The sequence below is a fragment of the Myxine glutinosa genome, chromosome 14 (genome assembly GCF_964187855.1).
Source record: "Myxine glutinosa chromosome 14, kmMyxGlut1.1, whole genome shotgun sequence".
Taxonomy (NCBI): Eukaryota; Metazoa; Chordata; class Myxini; order Myxiniformes; family Myxinidae; genus Myxine; species Myxine glutinosa.
The window spans coordinates 10,848,001-10,870,331 of NC_136274.1; the positions used below are offsets into that span (position 1 = coordinate 10,848,001).

General features: G+C 46.0%; 1 protein-coding gene across 4 annotated transcripts in view; it reads right to left on the reverse strand.

The window, feature by feature from the left end:
• PFAS (phosphoribosylformylglycinamidine synthase) overlaps window positions 1-22,331 on the reverse strand; it is a 68,286-nt gene that overhangs the window by 29,605 nt on the left and 16,350 nt on the right. For all 4 annotated transcript variants that reach the window (XR_013621323.1, XM_068135174.2, XM_068135175.2 and 1 more), the window contains 4 exons: window positions 18,760-18,884; window positions 17,607-17,735; window positions 6,344-6,475; window positions 129-257 (listed from right to left, as the gene is read on the reverse strand). Coding sequence is in view for 3 of the 4 variants with exons in the window: in XM_068135174.2 (XP_067991275.2) it covers window positions 129-257; window positions 6,344-6,475; window positions 17,607-17,735; window positions 18,760-18,884 (515 nt within the window). In the remaining variant the exon portion in view is untranslated. The remainder of the gene's footprint in view (window positions 1-128; window positions 258-6,343; window positions 6,476-17,606; window positions 17,736-18,759; window positions 18,885-22,331) is intronic.

Genomic DNA, 22,331 nt, shown 5'->3' on the forward strand with positions numbered 1-22,331 from the left:
ACACGAGAAACTCCCAATCATTTGGCCAACAATGGCAAGTTATTGCTGGGTATCACAGACAAGGCAATCATAAAATCTCAAGCAACGGCGCAATGTCAAGAGATCAATATACGGCTCTGTAGGGGAACCTTTTTCAGGCTGCATCTTGTTCACGTGACGACCCTCCAAGCTGCCCATGCCACCACTGAACATAATGGGCTTCACCCACTCGCTGCGCTCCCCACCCGGCAAGTGTTGGCCAAATGAACGGGCAAAGCCTTAGAGGGATTGCAGGAATGGCGGGTGCAGAGGCAGCACAAGCAGAACAACAAATGCAGAATAAACATGTGCAAGGGAGTTAATCATTTCCGTAGAGATGTTCGCAAGTACACGCAAAACACTCTAAAATAGCTTTTTACCTGCGACAGAGCTTCGCGTTGCTGTTGTTGGGTTCTTGTTATATAGACATCTAAGCTCATGGTGGAGCGTTACATAAATCACCCTCATTAGGAGACAAAAATATACTTCTTTGCGAATTCCACAGACATTCGTAGACAAGGAACAAATCAAAAGTTTAAGGTATTTAACTTGCATCTCAGTATCATAGGCCAAGTGCTCCTATGGGAGGGTGAACTGGGCCAATGTTTCACTTATAATTGTGCCTCCAATATGGTTAAATTTTGAGCCAAATTGGTCTACTCAAGCGAATGAATAACACAATCCCGCTAATAAAACAAATAATTTATTACAGAAATAACAACAACAACAACAACAACATGCATTTTAAGGCCATTTTCCCTGCTAGAGCGGGGGTTAGCCTTGCGGTCCCCATGACAATCTTCTCCATTTCGCCCTATTCTCTGCATCTCTCCTTGTTAACCCCCTTGCCCACATTTCCTCTTCCACCATCTTTAGCCAAGTCTTTCTCGATCTTCCCCATCCTCTACTTCCTTCTACATTCATTTCCATCACTCTTCTCAACCAGTCACTTTCATCCTTCAACACATGACCACACCATCTCAACCTTTTCCTCTTCACAGCAGCAATCACAGGCTCTATTCCCATCATCTTTCGCAATTCATCATTTGTCTTCCTCTCTCTCAACGATATTCCACACATCCACCGAACCATTCGCATTTCCACCCTTTCTAGACTTCGTTGCTGCTCTACGTTCATTACCCATGTCTCACTCCCATAAATCATAACACTTCTCACACATGCAGCATACACCTTTCCCTTCAGCTTCAACGACACTCCTCTCCTCATCAGCACGCCACTCAGTTCCCGAAACTTCTTCCATGCACATCTCACTCTTGCAACCGTTGCCGAGTCTGATCCACCTTCTCCATTCAGCATGTCTCCGAGGTAGCAAAATGTTTTCACACATTCCAGCTTCACGCCGGCTCCAAGATCCAACTCAACATTTCCTCCATCTGCAGCTCCCTCTGTGCACACCTTACATTTGAATGTAGCTGCCACACTGGTTAATGACCCTCTCAGACCACGACATTTTTGATGAACCCACTCAGCGCACATTGTACATTGAATGGAGTTCACTCCGACACCCTTCCTGCACACAGCACGTGGCCACTTCCCAGTTCTTTCCACCTCACCACGTGCTTTACCACTTGCCATCACCTTCGTCTTTCCTATATTCACCTTCAGACCTTTTGTCTCCATACATTCCTCCCACTTGTTCATCTTTTCCTTCAGTCCATCCATACTTTCCGCAATCAACACCAGATCATCTGCATACAACAACTCCCACGGTAAACCCTCCTTTACATTCTGAGCCAGCACCTCCATCACAGCTACAAATAGTAGTGGACTTAGTACCGACCCCTGATGCACTCCCACCTCCACCTCAAACTCACCACTGTTCCCGTCCTTCGTCCTTACAGCGGTGCACGCTCTTTTGTACATTGCCATCACTACTCTGATCAAACCATTCTCCACTCCTAACGTCCTCAATGCCCACGTCAATACTTCGCGTGGAACCCTATCGAATGCTTTCTCCAGATCAACAAACCCAAGAAACAACTTCTTCCTCTTCTCCATGTACTTCTCCTGCAACTGCCTCACAATAAAGAGCGCGTCTGTCGTTCCTCTTCCTGGGATAAATACAAACTGCATTTCGTCGATCTTCCTTATCCTCCTCTCCAACACCCTTTCCAATGACTTCATTCCATGCTCCAATAACTTTATCGCTCGGTACGAGCCACACTCCAGAGGGTCACCTTTCCCCTTGTATAGAGGGATGAGGGTACTCAGTTCCCAATCCACTGGAATGCGGCCTTCTTTCACCACCAGATTGCAGATCTCTGTTATTCTCTTCACACCCCAACTTCCTGCTGCCTTCAACATATCTCCCACAACTCCCGTCGGCCTCCCGCTTTTCTACTCTTCATTGCTTTTATCGCTTCCTCAACTTCCTTCTCAGTTATCTTCTCTGCCGGTCCTAAAACTGGGTTACTCTCTATGTTGCCATCCCATTCATTCTCTGTATTCAACAGTATTTCCATATATCTTTTCCATCTTCCTTTAATTCCATCTGGATCCACAACGATTTGACCCACTTCATCCTTCAAGCAACTCACCCCCATCACATCACACCTCTCTTTCGCTATCTGCTTTGCAATCCTGAATACCGCTCTCTGACCCTCTTCCGAATCCAAGCTTTCTCCGAACATTTTCCTACATGCCTTCTGCGCCTTTGCTACCTCTTTCTTTGCAGCCTTCTTGGCTGCCTTATAACTTTCATGCTCTGCTTTTTCTGCTCCCGTACCCTTCGCCTTCTGCCACTCCTTGAACCTCTTCCTCTTCTGGTCAATCCTCTTTCCAACTTCCTCATCCAAACACCATGTTTCCGAGTGCCTCGGTGGTCCTTTTGTCCATCCACATACCTCACCAACGGCTCCCAACAGACTATCTTTCATTGACATCCAACCACGTTCAAGCTCAATCACATCATCCTCTACCCTACTCAGCCTCTCTTTTAATGCCTCCCTCACTGTCACCTCTTTCAACTTCCACACCTTCATTCTCGGTTGGTACTTCACCCGCCGAGCTCTCCTCGCACCTTTCACCCTTATGTCGCAGACAACCAAGTGGTGCTGTGAAACAGCCTCCTCCCCCGGGATCACCTTTGTGTCCCAGAGGTGCCCCCTAACTCGCCTACGCACCAGCAGGTAGTCAACGGTTGTCGTCGACCCACCTGACGTGTATGTAACAAGCTTATTATCCCCTTTCTGGAACTGAGTATTACAAATCAACAAATCAGCTCCATCAGCAAACTCCAAAATCCTTTCACCTTCTCCATTTCTCACACCATATCCGTAACCCCCATGAACTCCCTCAAAACCGTCCATACTCCTTCCCACATGTCCATTTAGGTCTCCTCCTACCACAACAACTTCCTCATCTTTCACGTTTTCCATCAGCTTCTCTATCGCACACCAGAACTTGTCCTTCTCTTCATCGCTCCGACCAACCTGCGGAGCATATCCTGAGATGACGTTCACCAAGAGCTTTCCAATCATCATTTTCACCATCATCAACCTATCACTCACTCTAGTCACACTCACCACACTGTCTACAAACTCCTCAGAAAACAGGACACCAACACCATTCACGCCCTCCGGGCACCCTTGCCACACAAACTTGTATTTCTGTCCCTGCCTACCCTTCACCATTCTCACACCACTTCCCTTCCATCTCGTCTCTTGCACACAACATACGTCCACTCTTCTTCTGATCAATACTTCCACCACTTCTCCTGATCTCCCTGTCATTGTCCCTACATTCCATGTCCCAAACCTCAGAAACCGATCTCCACTTCGGGCTGTACCCTGCCCATATGTAGTTGTAATTGTCATGGTTCTCTTTTTGAGGCAATGTTTTTATGGCCGGATGCCCTTCCTGACGCCAACCCTCTTAGTCGCCTCTTACGACACGCAGGGATACGTTGTACCTATTCTAACCAGGGTACACACCGGGGTTATTACAGAAATAGAAGAACAGAAACAAAATAAGCCAATAATAAATAGACGTAAAGAAAATCAACAATTTTTTTTTTTTTTTTGTATACTGAATCGAGGCTCGTGAAATAGCTAACATTTACTTCACAAACAAATCAACCAGACAAACAAAATATATAAAAAGAGGGAGCGGAAGACAAGATGGGGAGAGAAGAGGAAGCACACAAAGACAACATTTGAGAGCAGGGAGATGTGTGGAAGGGAGAGGGCTTGGGGGGAGGAGGCGTGGGAAGGGGGGGGGGGGGGGGAGGGAGAAGTATAAAACACAAGTACACCAAGGACTTCCAGGACAGAAGTTGGTATTTAAAAAAAGTGGAATTGGGGTGAAATTAGCGGGGGTAGAAAAGATCAAGGTTTTGGATGGGGGAAGATAAGAGATGGTGGTGAGCAGCAGTTTTAAAGACCTGGACCTGGAGTGGGATTGAAGAGAGTGAGGGAGTTTGTTCCAGAGGCAGGAGAAAAGAGGAATGAAGGAGTGAAGGTGAGCAGAGAGTCTTGATTTTGGCAGTTTAACCATAAGAGGGTTGCAGGCAGATCTTATGCGACCTGTAGGAATATTTGCGGGACAGAGCCCAGAGAGAGCTGGGGGGGGCAAGGCCAGAGAGGAGTCGGTAGAAGACGGAAAGACCACCAACCTGCCTGTGGTGAGTGAGTGAGAGGCCCTTGGAGTTAGCTTCATCGCGGGAGATTCCAATGATTCTGAATGCTTTGGTTTCAACAGCGTGAAGACGAGCTAGGTGTGAGGCAGGAGCACCAGCCCAGAGGAGAGAGCAGTATTCCATTGAGCTGCAGATGAAAGCCTTGTATGTGGTGAGGAGCTCAGGTGTGCCAAGGAAGGACTTCGCACGATGGAGGATGCCCAGTCGGTGACTGGCTTTGGAGGCCAGATTTGAAATGTGGTTTTCCCAGGAAAGATCATGGCAGATAGTGAGACCCAAAAGCTTGAGTGACAGAACTTCTTGGAGAGGATTATTCAGAAAGTGGATGGGAGGGTTGTCCAGTCGGTCTTTTCGGAGAGACATCGTAAGAGTGTGAGATTTGTCAGGATTGAAAGACATGTTCCACTTGTTTGCCCAGTCTGTGATTTTGTCCAGGTCTGCAGAGAGTGAGGAGGCTGCAGACTGCCGATCTGAGGGACGAAGAATGGAGTGACAGAGGGTAGAGTCATCAGCAAAGAGATAGAGAGGATTTTCAAGAGAGTCAGAGAGATCATTGATGAAGACCAGAAAAAGCACAGGGCCCAGAACACTGCCTTGGGGACTCCAGCCTGAACAAGAAGAGGAGATGAGAGAAACCCATTCAGGGCCACACGTTGACTACGACGAGAGAGGACGTCCGCCAGCCATGCGTGGAGATTTCCATGGATACCAAAAGAGGAGAGTTTGGTGAGCAGAGCGGGGTGCCAGACCGTATCGAAGGCACGTGATATGTCAAGGGAGACTGCTCTAATTTCCTGTTTGGCATTGAGGACCTCCATCCATTGTTGAGAAAGCAGAAGCAGCATGTCCAGAGTAATAATCACCGAATAACGCTATGGAGCAGCAGAGAATACCAAAGAATGAGGAAGGGAATAAAATCAAATGGGTAGGAAGGATTGATCGGGGAAGAAATAATGAAAAGGATAGGGAGGATGTTGTATGCTAGGAGGATGTTGGGAGTGGGTGGAAACATGGTGAGAGTTATGGAAAGAGGAAGTTAATGGAGACCATTGACTGCCAAATTAGATCCCTTCAGCCATATTCAAGTTATAAACCTATTACAAACTATGACCTTTGACCTCAGCCCCAAAATCAAATAAGTTCATCTTTGCATCATAATACATACGTGTACCAACTTTTGTCAGAATCCCATCACTGGTTCACAAGCTATCGCGGTAACATAATTTTTACCTAACATGACCTTTGACCTTTGGCCTTGTGACCCCAAAATCGAATCAGTTCATCTTTGCATCATCAAACATAAGTGTACCAACTTTGGCCAGAATCCCCTCACTGGTTCATAAGTTATCACGGTAACAGGATTCTTACCCAACATGACCTTTGACCTTTGGCTTTTGGCCTTGATGCCAAAATCTAATCAGTTCATGTTTACCTGATTATACATACCTGCAACAAGTTTGACTAAGATCCCTTCAGCCGTTCTCAAGTTATTGTCGTAACGAAAACCTTTCATGGACGGACGGACGGACGGACAGACAACCTGAAAATATGATGCCTCCGGCATATTCCCTCCTAAAAACTGAGCAGCCTTCATATAACTATATTCACAGTCAGCAACCACAGACGTTTTTTTAATCCAATCATTAAAATAAAAAAGGGTCACAGTACCTGCCAACACAGGTTCCCCAAACTTGTTGCCATAGTCGGAGGCACCATTGCTGGCCTCGATGGCAACTTCCAGTGGCCTGGCAAAGTTTGAGGGGTAGATGAAGCTGTCATCTTCCCATGGCAGGGGGTATCCTGGCAAGCAGTGAACGAGCAGGTGATGTACGAGTAACATTTACCATCGATTCAGAAGGACACTTTTGACAGCACAAGTTGAGAAAATGTTTTTTTTTTAAATGTGCCGAGATATACCGGGAACAATTTCAAAGAAAAAGAGTATTCCCATCCCACGTTTACACCTAAAGCAAAGTTGAAAGATGGCATAAAGTTCCACCAGGGATAACCCAATATCGAATTTTGAGTTGAAATTTTTCCCCGTTTTGACCCATGTGACCAGAGGTTATCACCCCTGGGGCAGAAACCAGATGTCGAATCCAAAAAATCGTTATACAATTCATGTGTCTCCAAATGTTGATTGCATATACAAAGTTTCATTTAAAATGGTTTAAAATGGCACGTAATTGCATTTTTGGGTATTTGACCTTTTGGCCCCTCACCCCCAAAAAATGGCACATTTCGTGAAACTTCCTGCCGTGTGGTGATCATAACCACAACGTTTCTTGAATTTCGGTACAATCCTTTAGATGAGGAGATTCCATTATTCAAGTCACCAGACAATGATCTAGTGGTTAGAATGTCCGCTCCGGTCTGAGAGGTTGGTGGTTCAAACCCCGGACAAGTCATATCAAAGACAATATAAAATGGTACGTGCTGCTTCCTTGCTTGACACTCAGCATTTAAAAACACGGACGATCCCCATATGTTGGCGTCCATGGGGAGGAGGAAATTCCTCCTTTGGAAATGCCCTGCTGAGTGTGGTGAGGTGTGGTGGGCGTCAGGAAGGGCATCCGGCCATAAAAACATTGCCTCAAACAGGGAACCATGATTGTCATGGGGCCCGCAAGGCTAACCCCCGCTCTAGCGGGGAAAATGGCCTTAAAACGATCATTCATTCATTCATTCATTCAGTGTGGTGAGAAAGTCTGGTGACAAAGGCGGCGCCATTGTTGTGACGACGCTGGTACCCAGACTGCCCCGGGATGTGACAGCACTTCTCCCGTCTTTGTCTCATCTAACAGTCTTGTGTTGTGTCTCATGTATTCGTCTGTATTCCCTTATTTATATAGTCCCCCCTGTATGTGTTAATCTCATCTATGTTAGTCCCCCATGTATGTGTTAATCTCATCTATGTTAGTCCCTTATATAGTTCCTCATGTATGTGTTAATCTCATCTATGTTAGTCCCTTATATAGTCCCTCATGTATGTGTTAATCTCATCTATGTTAGTCCCCCATGTATGTGTTAATCTCATCTATGTTAGTCCCTTATATAGTCCCTCATGTATGTGTTAATCTCATCTATGTTAGTCCCCCATGTATGTGTTAATCTCATCTATGTTAGTCCCTTATATAGTCCCTCATGTATGTGTTAATCTCATCTATGTTAGTCCCTTATATAGTCCCTCATGTATGTGTTAATCTCATCTATGTTAGTCCCTTATATAGTCCCCCCTGTATGTGTTAATCTCATCTATGTTAGTCCCCCATGTATGTGTTAATCTCATCTATGTTAGTCCCTTATATAGTCCCTCATGTATGTGTTAATCTCATCTATGTTAGTCCCCCATGTATGTGTTAATCTCATCGATGTTAGTCCCTTATATAGTTCCTCATGTATGTGTTAATCTCATCTATGTTAGTCCCCCATGTATGTGTTAATCTCATCTATGTTAGTCCCCCATGTATGTGTTAATCTCATCTATGTTAGTCCCCCATGTATGTGTTAATCTCATCTATGTTAGTCCCTTATATAGTTCCTCATGTATGTGTTAATCTCATCTATGTTAGTCCCTTATATAGTCCCTCATGTATGTGTTAATCTCATCTATGTTAGTCCCTTATATAGTCCCCCCTGTATGTGTTAATCTCATCTATGTTAGTCCCTTATATAGTTCCTCATGTATGTGTTAATCTCATCTATGTTAGTCCCTTATAGAGTTCCTCATGTTTTTGTTAGTCCCTCATGTATGTGTTCGTCTCATCTATGTTAGTCCCTTATTTAGGACCTCATGTATGTGTTAATCTCATCTATGTTAGTCCGTTATATAGTCCCTCATGTATGTGTTAGTCCCTCATGTATGTGTTAGTCCCTCATGTATGTGTTAGTCTCATCTATGTTAGTGCCTTATATAGTCCCTCATGTTTATGTGTCTCATCTGTTAGTCCTTTATATAGTCCCTCATGTATGTGTTAGTCTCATCTATGTTAGTCCTTTATTTAGTCCCTCATGTATGTGTTAGTCCCTCATGGATGTGTTAGTCTCATCTATGTTAGTCCTTATTTAGTCCTTTATGTATGTGATAGTCTCACATATGTTAGTCCCTTATTTAGTCCTTTATGTATGTGTTAGTCTCACCTATGTTAGTCCCTTATTTAGTCTTATTTAGTCTCATCTATGTTAGTCCCTTATATAGTCTCTCATGTATGTGTTTGTCTCACCGAAGTTAGTCCCTTATATAATCTCTAATGTATGTGTTAGTCGAATCGATGTTAGTGCCTTATATAGTCTCTCATGTATGTGTTAGTCTCCCCGGTGTGTACATTGGTTTAGAATAGGTACACCGTATCCCTGCGTGTCGTAAGAGGCGACTAAAAGGGTTGGCGCCAGGAAGGGCATCCGGCCATAAAAACATTGCCTCAAAAAGAGAACCATCACAATCACAATTACATATGGGCAGGGTACAGCGTGAAGTACCCCGTGGGGGACCTCACAACTCTCGTCAAAAATCAAGGTGGGGAACCCGATCGAAGCAAGGGTGGAAATCACTCCATTTGAATATGAATGAATGAATGAATGATCGTTTTAAGGCCATTTTTCCCCGCTAGAGCGGGGGTTATCCTTGCGGGCCCCATGACAATCATGGTTCCCTCCATTTACTCCATTTATGACGACGAAACGTCTGATGCCCGACGTGGAGATCGGTTTCTGAGGTTTGGGACATGGAATGTAGGGACAATGACCGGGAGATCAGGAGGAGTGGTGGAGGTATTGGTCAGAAGAAGAGTGGACATGTTTTGTGCAGGAGACAAGATGGAAGGGAAGTGGTGTGAGAATGGTGAAGGGTAGACAGGGACCGAAATACAAGTCTGTGTGGCAAGGGTGCCCGGAGGGCGTGAATGGTGTTGGTGTCCTGTTTTCTGAGGAGTTTGTAGAAAGTGTGGTGAGTGTGACTAGAGTGAGTGAAAGGTTGATGATGGTGAAAATGATGATTGGAAAGCTCTCGGTGAACGTCATCTCGGGATATGCTCCGCACGTTGGTCGGAGCGATGAAGAGAAGGACAAGTTCTGGTGTGCTATACAGAAGCTGATGGAAAACGTGAAAGATGAGGAAGTTGTTGTGGTAGGAGGAGACCTAAATGGACATGTGGGAAGGAGTATGGATGGTTTTTTGAAGGAATTCATGGGGGTTACGGATATGGTGTGAGAAATGGAGAAGGTGAAAGGATTTTGGAGTTTGCTGATGGAGCCGATTTGATGATTTGTAATACTCAGTTTCAGAAAGAGGATAATAAGCTCGTCACATACACATCAGGTGGGTCGACGACAACCGTTGACTACCTGATGGTGCGTAGGCGAGATAGCGGGCACCTCCGGGACACAAAGGAGATCCCGGGGGAGGAGGCTGTTTCACAGCACCACTTGGTTGTCTACGACATAAGGGTGAAAGGTGCAAGGAGAGCTCGGCGAGTGAAGTACCAACCGAGAATGAAGGTGTGGAGGTTGAAAGAGGTGACAGTAAGGGAGGCATTAAAAGAGAGGATGAGTAGAGCAGAGGATGATGTGGTTGAGCTTGAAAGTGGTTGGATGTCAATGAAAGATAGTCTGTTGGGAGCCGTTGCTGAGGTAAGTGGATGGACTAAAGGACCACCGAAGCACTCGGAAACATGGTGGTGGGATGATGAAGTTGGAAAGAGGATTGACGAGAAGAGGAATAAGTTCAAGGAGTGGCAGAAAACGCAGAGCATGAAAGTTATAAGGCAGCCAAGCGGCTGCAAAGAAAGAGGTAGCAAAGGCGCAGGAGGCATGTAGGAAAATGTTTGGAGAACGCTTGGATTCGGAAGAGGGTCAGAGAGCGGTATTCAGGATTGCAAAGCAGATAGCGAAAGAGAGGTGCGATGTGATGGGGGTGAATTGCTTGAAGGATGAAGTAGGACAAATCGTTGTGGACCCAGATGGAATTGAAGGAAGATGGAAAAGATATATGGAAATGCTGTTGAATGCAGAGAATGAATGGGATGGAAACATAGAGAGTAACCCTGTTTTAGGACCGGCAGAGAAGATAATTGAGAAGGAAGTTGAGGAAGCAATAAAAGCAATGAAGATTAGAAAAGCAGGAGGGCCGACGGGAGTTGTGGGAGATATGTTGAAGGCAGCAGGAAGTTGGGGTGTGAGGAGAATGACAGAGATCAGTAATTTGGTGGTGAAAGAAGGCCGCATTCCAGTGGATTGGGAACTGAGTACCCTCGTCCCTCTATGCAAGGGGAAAGGTGACCCTCTGGAGTGTGGCTCACACCGAGCGATAAAGTTTTTGGAGCATGGAATGAAGGTATTGGAAAGGGTGTTGGAGAGGAGGATAAAGAAGAAAGTGAAGATCGACGAAATGCAGTTTGGATTTATACCAGGAAGAGGAACGACAGACGTGCTTTTTATTGTAAGGCAGTTGCAGGAGAAGTACATGGAGAAGAGGAAGAAGTTGTTTGTTGATCTGGAGAAAGCATTCGATAGGGTTCCACGCGAAGTATTGACATGGGCATTGAGGAAGTTAGGAGTGGAGGAATGGTTGATCAGAGTAGTGATGGCAATGTACAAAAGAGCGCGCACAGCTGTAAGGACGAAGGACGGGAACAGTTGTGAGTTTGAGGTGGAGGTGGGAGTGCATCAGGGGTCGGTACTATGTCCACTACTATTTGTAGCTATGATGGAGGTGCTGGCTCAGAACGTAAAGGAGGGTTTACCATGGGAGTTGTTGTATGCAGATGATCTGGTGTTGATTGCGGAAAGTGTGGATGGACTGAAGGAGAAGATGAACAAGTGGAAGGAATGTATGGAGACAAAAGGTCTGAAGGTGAATATCGGAAAAACGAAGGTGATGGCAAGTGGTAAAGCATGTGGTGAGGTGGAAAGAACTGGGAAGTGGCCGTGTGCTGTGTGCAGAAAGAGTGTCAGAGTGAATTCCATTCAATGTACAATGTGCGCCGAGTGGGTTCATCAAAAATGTTGTGGTTTGAGAGGGTCATTAACCAGTGTGGCAGCTACATTCAAGTGTAAGGTGTGCACAGAGGGAGCTGCAGATGGAGGAAATGTTGAGTTGGATCTTGGAGACAGCGTGAAGCTGGGAGGTGTGAAAACATTTTGCTACCTCGGAGACATGGTGAATGGAGGTGGATCAGACTCGGCAACGGTTGCTGGAGTGAGATGTGCATGGAAGAAGTTTCGGGAACTGAGTGGCGTGCTGACGAGGAGGGGGGTGTCATTGAAGCTGAAGGTAAAGGATTATGCTGCATGTGTGAGAAGTGTTATGATTTATGGGAGTGAGACATGGGTAATGAATGTAGAGCAGCAACGAAGGCAGCAAAGGGTGGAAATGCGAATGGTTCGGTGGATGTGTGGAGTATCGTTGAGAGAGAGGAAGACAACTGATGAATTGCGAAAGATGATGGGAACAGAGCCTGTGATTGATGCTGTGAAGAGAAACAGGTTGAGATGGTTTGGTCATGTGTTGAGGAAGGATGAAAGTGACTGGTTGAGAAGAGTGATGGAAATGAATGTAGAAGGAAGTAGAGGACGGGGAAGACCGAGAAAGACTTGGCCTTTTTTCTTTTTTTTCTATACTGAATCGAGGCTCGTGAAAGAGCTGACAACCGCGAGGGAAAGACAAAGACAGTACATGGGGACCGCGAGGGAAAGACAGTACATGGGGACCGTGAGGGAAAGACAAAAACAGCACATGGGGACCGCGAGGGAAAGACAGTACATGGGGACCGCGAGGGAAAGACAGTACATGGGGACCGCGAGGGAAAGACAGTACATGGGGACCGCGAGGGAAAGACAAAGACAGTACATGGGGACCGCGAGGGAAAGAAAAAGGTGGTGGAAGAAGAAATGCGGGCAAGGGGGTTAAACAAGGGGAGATGCAGAAAATAGGGCAAAATTGAGAAGATTGCCATGGGGACCGCAAGGCTAACCCCCGCTCTTGCAGGGAAAATGGCCTTAAAATGCTTGTTGTCTCATCTATGTTTGTCCCTTATATAGTCTCATGTATGCGTTAGTCTCATCTATGTTAGTCCCTTATATAGTCCCTCATCTATGTGTCAGTCTCATCTTTCTATGTTAGTCCGTTATATAGTCCTTCATGTATGTGTCAGTCTCATTTATGTTAGTCCCTTATATAGTCCTTCATGTATGTGTCAGTCTCATTTATGTTAGTCCCTCATGTATGTGTTAGTCTCATCTTTGTTCGTACCTTATATAGTCCCTCATGTATTCGTCGGTATGTTAGTCCCTTATATAGTCCCTCATGTGTCCGGTCTGGAGAGGACGCTGGCGTTACTTGTTCGCCGCTTCTCCGACTGGGCCATTGTACATAGTTTGCTTTTCTGGTGGTCGTGGCGGATTTTTGACCGTTGGGTCTGCCCTCTGCTCGGTCCCGGCTCTGCTCCTGGCTTCGCCTGCCCGGCTCCTCCACTGTTTCCTCAGGCCCGCTCCCGTTGTTTGCGGCGGTGGCTGTTTGCCGCTGTGGTCTTGATTAGCGGCTGCAGTCGTTTGCCGCTGCGTTTGCCGCTTTGCCTCCTCGACCTTGGCCTCGTACTCGTCCCTTCGCTTCTGCCTGGCATGGCTCTGAGGTACTCCGCCGCAAGGCTTCTTCTGCTCAATACCCGCTCCACCCCATCATGCATCTCTGCCATCAAATCAAATGGACTCCTCCGACGACCCAGGTACATTCACCGTGGCTCCGGTCGTAAGTTTGTTTATTTGCAATCAGGTCACTCCATCCCCGTCCTCTGGTCGGCTCAGCGCACTCTCACTCTTCGTCCCAGCGCACCTGGTCACAGCAACGCACACGATCGCACCTCCTGCCTACGAACCCTGGCTAAATCACCTGAATTCATCCCTGCTGTTCAAAACAACATCAAGCTCACCCTGTTCAACACCCGGTCCCTCAACAACAAATGCCTCATCCTGAACGAATACATCCTGGATAACAAACTGGACTTTCTCTGTCTCACCGAAACCTGGCAACAACCTCTGGACTACTACACACTTAACCTCACCACACCCAATGGATATTCCTACGTCAATAAACCACGCTCGGAGGGCCGAGGTGGTGGAATTGCCGTTATCCACCGTCAAGACATCAAGACCAACCTCATCTCCATCTCATCTGCTCCATCATTTGAACACCTGGCTTTAAAACTCTCTGGTCGCACGCAGTCAGTCATGGCTGTCGTCTACCGCCCTCCCAAACCACACCCATCATTCCTGTCTGACTTCTCCTACTTTCTGACCCAGCTATGTTCCCTCTCCCCCTCAATCCTCCTCCTTGGTGATTTCAATATCCACATGGACTCCACTGACTCCACAATAACCACTGACTTCACTGATTTACTCACCTGCTTTAACCTCACTCAACATGTCGACTTTCCTACCCATATCCGTGGTCACATTTTGGACCTTGTCTGCTCCACTGGATTAAATTTGCACCATCTCTATGGCTCTGACCTCACCCTCTCTGACCACTTAGCCATCACTCTGACCATCAACATCCCCGCCCCAACACCAAGGCATTATCGCACAATCAACTTCCGTAAGCTAAACGCTCTTTCACCTACCTCATTCTCATCCACCCTCTCTGAAAAAATGTCCACTTCTCCCTTCATTGACCTCCACACCCCTTCTGACCTCACTGACTACTACAACCACACTCTCTCCTCCTGCCTTGACCAGCTTGCGCCTGTAAAAACCAAAACAGTTTCTTTCACCCATTCTGCTCCCTGGTTTACCCCTGAACTCCACCTGATGAAAACTCGTGCTCGCCAACTTGAAAGACTCCGCAATAAAACGGGTCTCACAGTTCACTCCCAAGCCTACAAGGACCACCTACAACACTACAAAGATGCCCTCTCCCGCGCCCGCTCTGCCTACTACTCTCAAATTATCCACTCTGGCTCCGGAAACCCAAAAGCACTCTTCTCGACAATAAACAAACTCCTCCGCCCCCTGAACACCACCACCCAGTCATTCACAGTAGACAACTGCATCTCCTTCCTCTCTTTCTTCCAACGCAAAATTGACAACATCTACAACAGCTTGACCACCGCCGCACCCGCTCCCCCTCCAACCACCTGCCCCCCCTTGTCCTGCCATCCCCTGTCTCGGTTCTCCCCAATCTCCTCTACTGACCTCTCTGAACTCCTCATAGGAATGAAAACTGCCACCTGCACTCTTGACCCCATCCCCTCCAGCTTTGTCAAAGCCTCCCTCCCTGCTCTCTCTCCACTTATCATTGCAACAATAAACTCCTCCCTGTCTACAGGCATCGTCCCACCTTCCCTCAAAATTGCTGCTGTTACCCCCATTCTAAAAAAACCTGGTCTAAACCCTGACACCCTAAACAACTTCAGACCCATCTCCAACCTACCCTTTCTGTCAAAAGTTTTGGAACGCGCTGTAGCCACTCAACTCAAACATCATCTCTCTGCCAATAACCTGTATGAAACATTCCAATCCGGATTCCGGTCCAACCACAGTACTGAAACTGCTCTCCTCAAAATCACCAACGACCTTCTCCTCTCCTCTGACGCTGGCAACCTCAACATTCTCGTCCTCCTCGACCTCAGCGCTGCCTTTGACACCATCGATCACACTATCCTCCTCACCCGACTTGAATCCACCTTTAACGTTACCGGCACTGCCCTCTCTTGGATTAAATCATACCTCTATGACAGATGCCAGTTCATCTCCATCAATAACTGCAAATCCCCCACTGCTCCCCTCCCCCAAGGTGTCCCCCAAGGTTCAGTTCTTGGCCCCCTCCTCTTCATCCTTTACCTGTCCCCGCTCGGTCACTTAATCCGCCGTCATGGTCTCCAATTCCACTGCTTCGCCGATGACATCCAGCTTTTCATCTCCACCAAGTTCGTCTCCACCGACACCCACTCTATCCTGACAAACTGCATCACTGAAATAAAATCCTGGCTTCAAATCAACTTCCTCAAGCTTAACTGTGATAAATCTGAAATAATCATCATTGGCCCAAAAACGCTCACAAAATCCACCCATAACTTTGCCCTCAACATCGACGGTATCCCAGTATCCACCTCCCCTCACATCCGGAATCTTGGCGTCATCTTTGACCAAACCCTTTCCTTCGACAAATACACTAAACAGATCACAAACTCAGCCTTCTTTCACCTGAAAAACATTGCCCGTCTCCGCTCATCCCTCTCCTCCACGGCTGCAGAAACCCTCATCCACGCCTTCATCACCTCCCGTCTGGACTACTGCAATAGCCTCCTCTATGGTTCACCCTCAAAAATCACCAATAAACGCCAATACATTCAGAACTCCGCTGCCCGTCTACTCACCCATTCCCGGACCCGTGACCACATCACCCTCGTCCTTTACAAGCTTCACTGGCTCCCCATCCCCCAGAGAATCCAGTACAAAATCCTCCTCTTGACATACAAAGCCCTCCATAACCTGGCCCCATCCTACCTGGCTGACCTCCTCTCCAGACACACTCCCACCCGCAACCTCCGCTCTGCTGGTACAAACCTCCTGACCCCCTCCATCCGGACCAAATTCAGATCCTGGGGGGACAGGGCCTTCTCCATCGCTGCGCCCACCCTCTGGAACTCACTACCTCACACCATCAGAGACTCCTCCTCACTCACCACATTCAAAACATCACTAAAGACCCACCTGTTCAACACTGCATTCAACATTCAACCCACAGCATTTAACCCCTGACTATCTCTTCTCCTTCTCCCTCCTTTTGCTTTAAATATTTCCCTATTGATTCTTGTCCTTTTTGAAATTGTTGTTTTCATGTATTGTTATGCATTATGTTTGCCACTCTGTCAAAGCGCCTTTGGGCTTCTGGAAAAGCGCTATACAAAATAAATGAATTATTATTATTATTATTATGTGTGTGTTAGTCCCTCATGTGTGTGTTAGTCCCTCATGTATGTGTTAGTCCCTCATGTATTCATCCCTTATGGTCGGCATTTTTACCACTATGTTTACAATTCCTAATTTGTATCAAATGATACATCACCCCCACATTTTCTTCACAAGCCCCCCCTCCACCTCCCCTCCCCTCCTCTCCTCTCCTCAGTGGTAACACCACCTTTCTCTGTCGTGTTAACTGCTCTGTCATTTAAAAATATACATTGGAAAACTAGGAAGCAAACGAATCCTGTGAACTCACGAGACTTTCCCCATGCAAGAGATGAATGCACAAGGCAATCGGTGTTATGGATTGTGGAGATTTACAATAACGCTCGGACGCTCGGTATAGTAACTCTACACTCATTTTTATACTTCAACTCAGTGTTGCTAGTTTTCAACCGATTACATTGACGACCATGGGTTACTAACCAAACATAAAGTGGTCTATTGTAAAAGTCCCTTTCACATGCGTTTGAGAAAAGTATCCAATGGCAGGTTCCTGCGGCTGGACTGATGGGGAGCGCAGCCTCTTGGTCGAAATGATAGTTCGTTCGCTCGTTTTCATTTATTGTCAGCAATTATGGTAAATAATTGGTGTTGGGTGTTGGGCTAGGGTGGTGTTGGTGTAAAAGCCTGGTGTTGGGCTAGCGGCTAGGGTGCCGGCTTAGGATCCTGGGTTCGAATCCCGGTCGATCGCTGAATTAACGCCAGGGGGTTGACTCAGCCTGTCATCCTTCCGAAGTCGGCTAATTGAGTACCAGTTCACTGGTAATTCCCTGCTTGTCGTAAAAGGCGACAAAAAGGGTTGGCGGCAGGAAGGGCATCCGGCCGTAAAACATTGCTTCAAAAAGGGGACCGAAAAACAACAACAACCACGGTCCCCGAAAAAGGCCAACCCCCGCTTTGCGGGGAAAAATGGCCTCTAAATGTGGTGTTTTTTTTTTTTTTTTATGGTAAATAAATAATCAGCACCCACCTGGGATATGTAGGTTACCAAACGTGTAGCCGGCTGTCCCGGCGATGACGTGGGCTCCTCGGCCCGTGCATTGCACGTCACGAATGCGGCCTCCAGTGCCGGAAGTTGCTCCGCTGAACGGAGCCACTCCTGGGGGAAAACGATTGGTACAGCTTAAGAGTATTGTCATGTTCACATCCCCCCGCCACATTCGCCAAACAGTTTCAATTGGACCGATACAGTTTCAACATTGCGGCGGGATGTGTAAGCAAGCAGACACATGCTCTAAAGAAATAATGAATACTTTATTGAACCACAAAACATAAACGGAGCATCCTGCACGAAAAAAATATGGAAGGTTAACAATAAATAAATAAATTAATAACACTTTACCGAAAAAGCACACAGCTTCCACTCACACAAACCGGACTCTGCTTCGCATGGATGGCCCATTGGCGGTGCGGAAATGGGTACGGCGATGGTAAACAGGCAGGACTACCAGCCCGCAGTACCACGAGGATCTCCTTCCTTCTTCCAAAGAGCCAACAGTAGTGAACGGCACAAACTCCACTCATACCGCTAAACAGGACCCACTCTCTAGATCTACAGAATTGTCGAACTCTCCAAAGGCCAGACAGCAATCACACTCCAAGATAGCAAGCATCGTCAGCTGGTATCAGAAACCCCCAAGAAGACCAAACCACTTGCTACCTGCAGTCCAGGGGGGAATTTGTAATTTGTTCATGGTGCCAGCGAAAACTCACCTCCTCTTCGCGAAGGACATCGTGGGATATTTAATGTCTACCAACTAATGCTGGCACATGGCACATCGGGCTTAACGTCCATCGGAGGACGGCACACGCACGATCTCTCGCCATGTCTGCGAAACACCAGTTACAGTTGATGGCTGGGTCTAGATTCCAACCCAAGATGGACAGCTCAGAGGAAAGCATGCATATATCTGGGCTATCTTGCAAGCCCTATACCTCGTTAGGAACACACCTAAATCGTCTCACACTACTGGCAGTCACATAAACATTTTGCAGTGGCTGCAAAATAAATTCAAATATTATGGAATCGCATCTCACTTTCACAGGAAAACATTCAACCTGAAACTCAAACACATTTCACAAAGCCACCCGGATGTTTGTACGACGCGAGCAAACTTTCCCACCTGTGGGGAAATTATGCGTCTCGGCAGTGAAGATGGCATGCCGGAGGCTCGGACGTCTTGAAAACGGGCTTGGTCGGGCGGGGTCTTTGGGATAAAGGCAGGAAATTTCACCACCACGAATGGCGCTGCGAAAGCAACAACAAAAGCTGACTGTGATCAAGAGTGAAATAGGTTTGCGGAATTGCAAACAAGCTGCAGCAAAAGTGCGGAAAACCCCGGTGGCTCAAAGGTTGGTAAAATGCATCTTTTGTTGAAGAAAGAGAGGACAATACGAGTCTATCTATAATAATAAAAGGCAATGTGCAAGTGTGAGTGTGTCTCCTCCATAACTGTAAAACCATGAAACCTAGTGGCCCCAAACTTTGCATACATATTAAGGGAACTCCAAGAAAGTGCATGAATAAAAACTGGATGTTTAGATAAATGTAAACACCCAATTTTTGAAGATAATTAATGGGAGTGTGCTCTACAGGCTGCTTTTGCAAGCCATGGCGATACAGTAGACAGCGCTCTTTCTATTTATTTTGCATACGCTTCCCGATGGCCTCACATCTTCATTTTAACTGCGCTCCAATTTCTGTTTTCATTTCTGGTAATCAATAAAGACTGTGTGCGTACCCCTCTGTCAAATTGGCGTTCCTCAACCCCAGCACATCAGTGATGACGTATTTCTGGAATTTATACTGCACCGATAACCGTCCCATTCTCTCCTTCTTTGTTCTCACGCAGGGTAAAGCCGAAAACGTTCATTCTTTTTATTCACTGTGGATCAACTACCATTTCAGGTATTTTAAAAGGTTAGTGGTATTGTATTTGAGTCCGCTTCTTTGTCTGTCTGTCAGTTTGTTTGTTTGTCCGCACAGAATAAATATGATTTTCTCTGCAACCGTTGGTCCGATTGACAGGAAATTTTCACCATAGGAGGGCCTCCTCCTGTAGAATATTTCAGTGAATATTATGACGTCACAGGTCACGTGGTATGGGCGCCATCTTGGAAAAACCAAAAAACTTTGCACCTCTACATCTCAAAAACCGCTACACAGAAATAATTTAGACAGGTCTCATTGCAAAGAACTGTCCAGGCGGAATAACATATGTGAATGATGACGTCATAGGTGCCGTCGTTATGACGTCATAATTCGACAAGTAAAAAACGTTATCCGATCAGGATGAAATTTCTTGAGCAACTTCTCGGTATAAATTGATGCAGAAATAAAATAATAATGACGTCGTAGGTCACGTGGTTCGGACGCCATATTGTTTTGAGTGAAAAACCACTAAAACCCAATTTTCTCCTAAACGACTGAAAAGATCGAGGCCAAACTTTGCAGGCAGAGTCGCATACCCATGAACCACCTTTAGAGAATAGAGAATCGCATACCCATGACGAACAAAAAAGTCAACGAGCATGACGTCATGCGTCACATGGTTTCGGAGTTATGACGTTTTTAAGTATAAACTTTTAAAACCGAGCTCCTCCCTCATTTTTTATCCTATCGAGGGGAAACTTCACAGATGTGTTCAGCATATGTCTACTAAAACGACCTTTTGGAATTTGCGATAGGTCACGTGGTTTGGCAGATATACATAATGAAACGAATTTTTTTTTTATAACTCTTGAATCGCTTCATTGATCGACGTGAAACTTTAGATTATAGTAGAGGAAATGAAGTGTAACATGTGTGCACAATTTCAAGATGATTGGATGTACAGTCTGGAAGCTAGAAGTTGTTATTGCGTGAAGAAGAAGTCCTCGAAAGTGGGCATGGAATTAATTATCACACTGCACATCACGAGCAGGCAAAGTACGGAGCGACCTCACGGGGTCATTTTGACCTCAAATAAAATTCTGATTTCAGATTTGTCAATCGCTGAGGTATATTAACACATGACCAAAACAGATTTGGCAAAATTCCGACGATTTTTGACAAAAATATAACATTTGTGTCTGCATTTCAGTAAAGTAAATCCACTCACTCCTCCTCCTGCCCCCAAGTGTGTGCCATGTCAGCATTTTAAAAATTGAAACGTGGCTCATTGTAAAGAACTCCATATGGGGAATAGGTGTTGTTAACGATGTGTGTGCCATGTCAGCATTTTAAAAATTGAAACGTGGCTCATTGTAAAGAACTCCATATGGGGAATAGGTGTTGTTAACGATGACGTCATAATTCGACAGGGACAATGCTCAGTCTGAAAGGCAGAATACTCCTCCTCCTCCTTTCCACACTCACTCCTCCTCCTGCCCCCACTCACTCCTCCTCCTGCCCCCACTCACTCCTCCTCCTGCCCCCACTCACTCCTCCTCCTGCCCCCACTCACTCCTCCTCCTGCCCCCACTCACTCCTCCTCCTCCCTTCTAACCCCCTTTTCTTTTTTTTCTTTTTTCTCTCTTTCTTTCTCTCTTTCTCTCTTTCTCTCTCTCTGTCTCTCTGTCTCTCTGTCTCTCTGTCTCTCTGTCTCTCTGTCTCTCTGTCTCTCTGTCTCTCTCTCCACACCTCCTTATTCTGGGTGTTTGGGTTAACACTCGTGAACATAATAACACCCATGACAACTGGCTGTTTGGATAAATATAAACACCCCTTTAGAATATAATTAATGGCTTACCTTTATGAAAGGCTAACTTCCGCTTCCGGTTCTGCTGGCGAGGTAGTGTTCTTCTAAGCTCTACACATCATCAAAGTTAAGTATTTTCCTGTTTGTATTTTTGTCAAAACGGTACTGTTTGTTTTACTGTGTATGTGTCTCCTGTTTGTTTCTCGTAAGACCTCGGTTGTAAATCGTGCATTCCTGTGTGTAATAATCGTTTTGTTCGTGCCGCATTTGGGGCCTGGTCCTTTGAGGCTTCCCTGTCTCCTCAGTGGTTGTTTGTTGTCTATTTACTTTCGTTCTCTCACTGTATTGCTTTTTTCTTTGTCTTTCTTTTCACCCAATATTTCCCCCGAACATCTTACCCTTTATTCAAAAGTCTTAATACAAAAAAACAAAAACACAAAAAAAATTAAATAAAAATCTTATTAATAATTTTCTTCTCTCCTCGTGGCTTCCCCCTCCCCCAACTGCGACCACTTGTTGGCTTGCCCCGCCTGTTTTCTCTCCTCCTTTCATATCTCAATCCTCTCCAGCCGATACCTTCCAATTCTAGTTTTCACTACACTCCTTTGACCTTTCTCCTTCTTCCTCAGAACCACTTTCACCGAACATTTAAAAATATATACATTAACATTCAAAAAAATATATACACAACAACAGGCATTTTAAGGCCATTTTCCCTGCTAGAGCGGGGGTTAGCCTTGCGGTCCCCATGACAATCTTCTCCATTTTGCCCTATTTTCTGCATCTCCCCTTGTTAACCCCCTTGCCCACATTTCTTCTTCGACCATCTTTAGCAAAGTCTTTGTCAGTCTTCCCCGTCCTCTACTTCCTTCTACATTCATTTCCATCACTCTTCTCAACCAGTCACTTAAATCCTTCCTCAACACATGACCAAACCATCTCAAACTGTTTCTCTTCACAGCATCAATCACAGGCTCTATTCCCATCATCTTTCGCAATTCATCATTTGTCTTCCT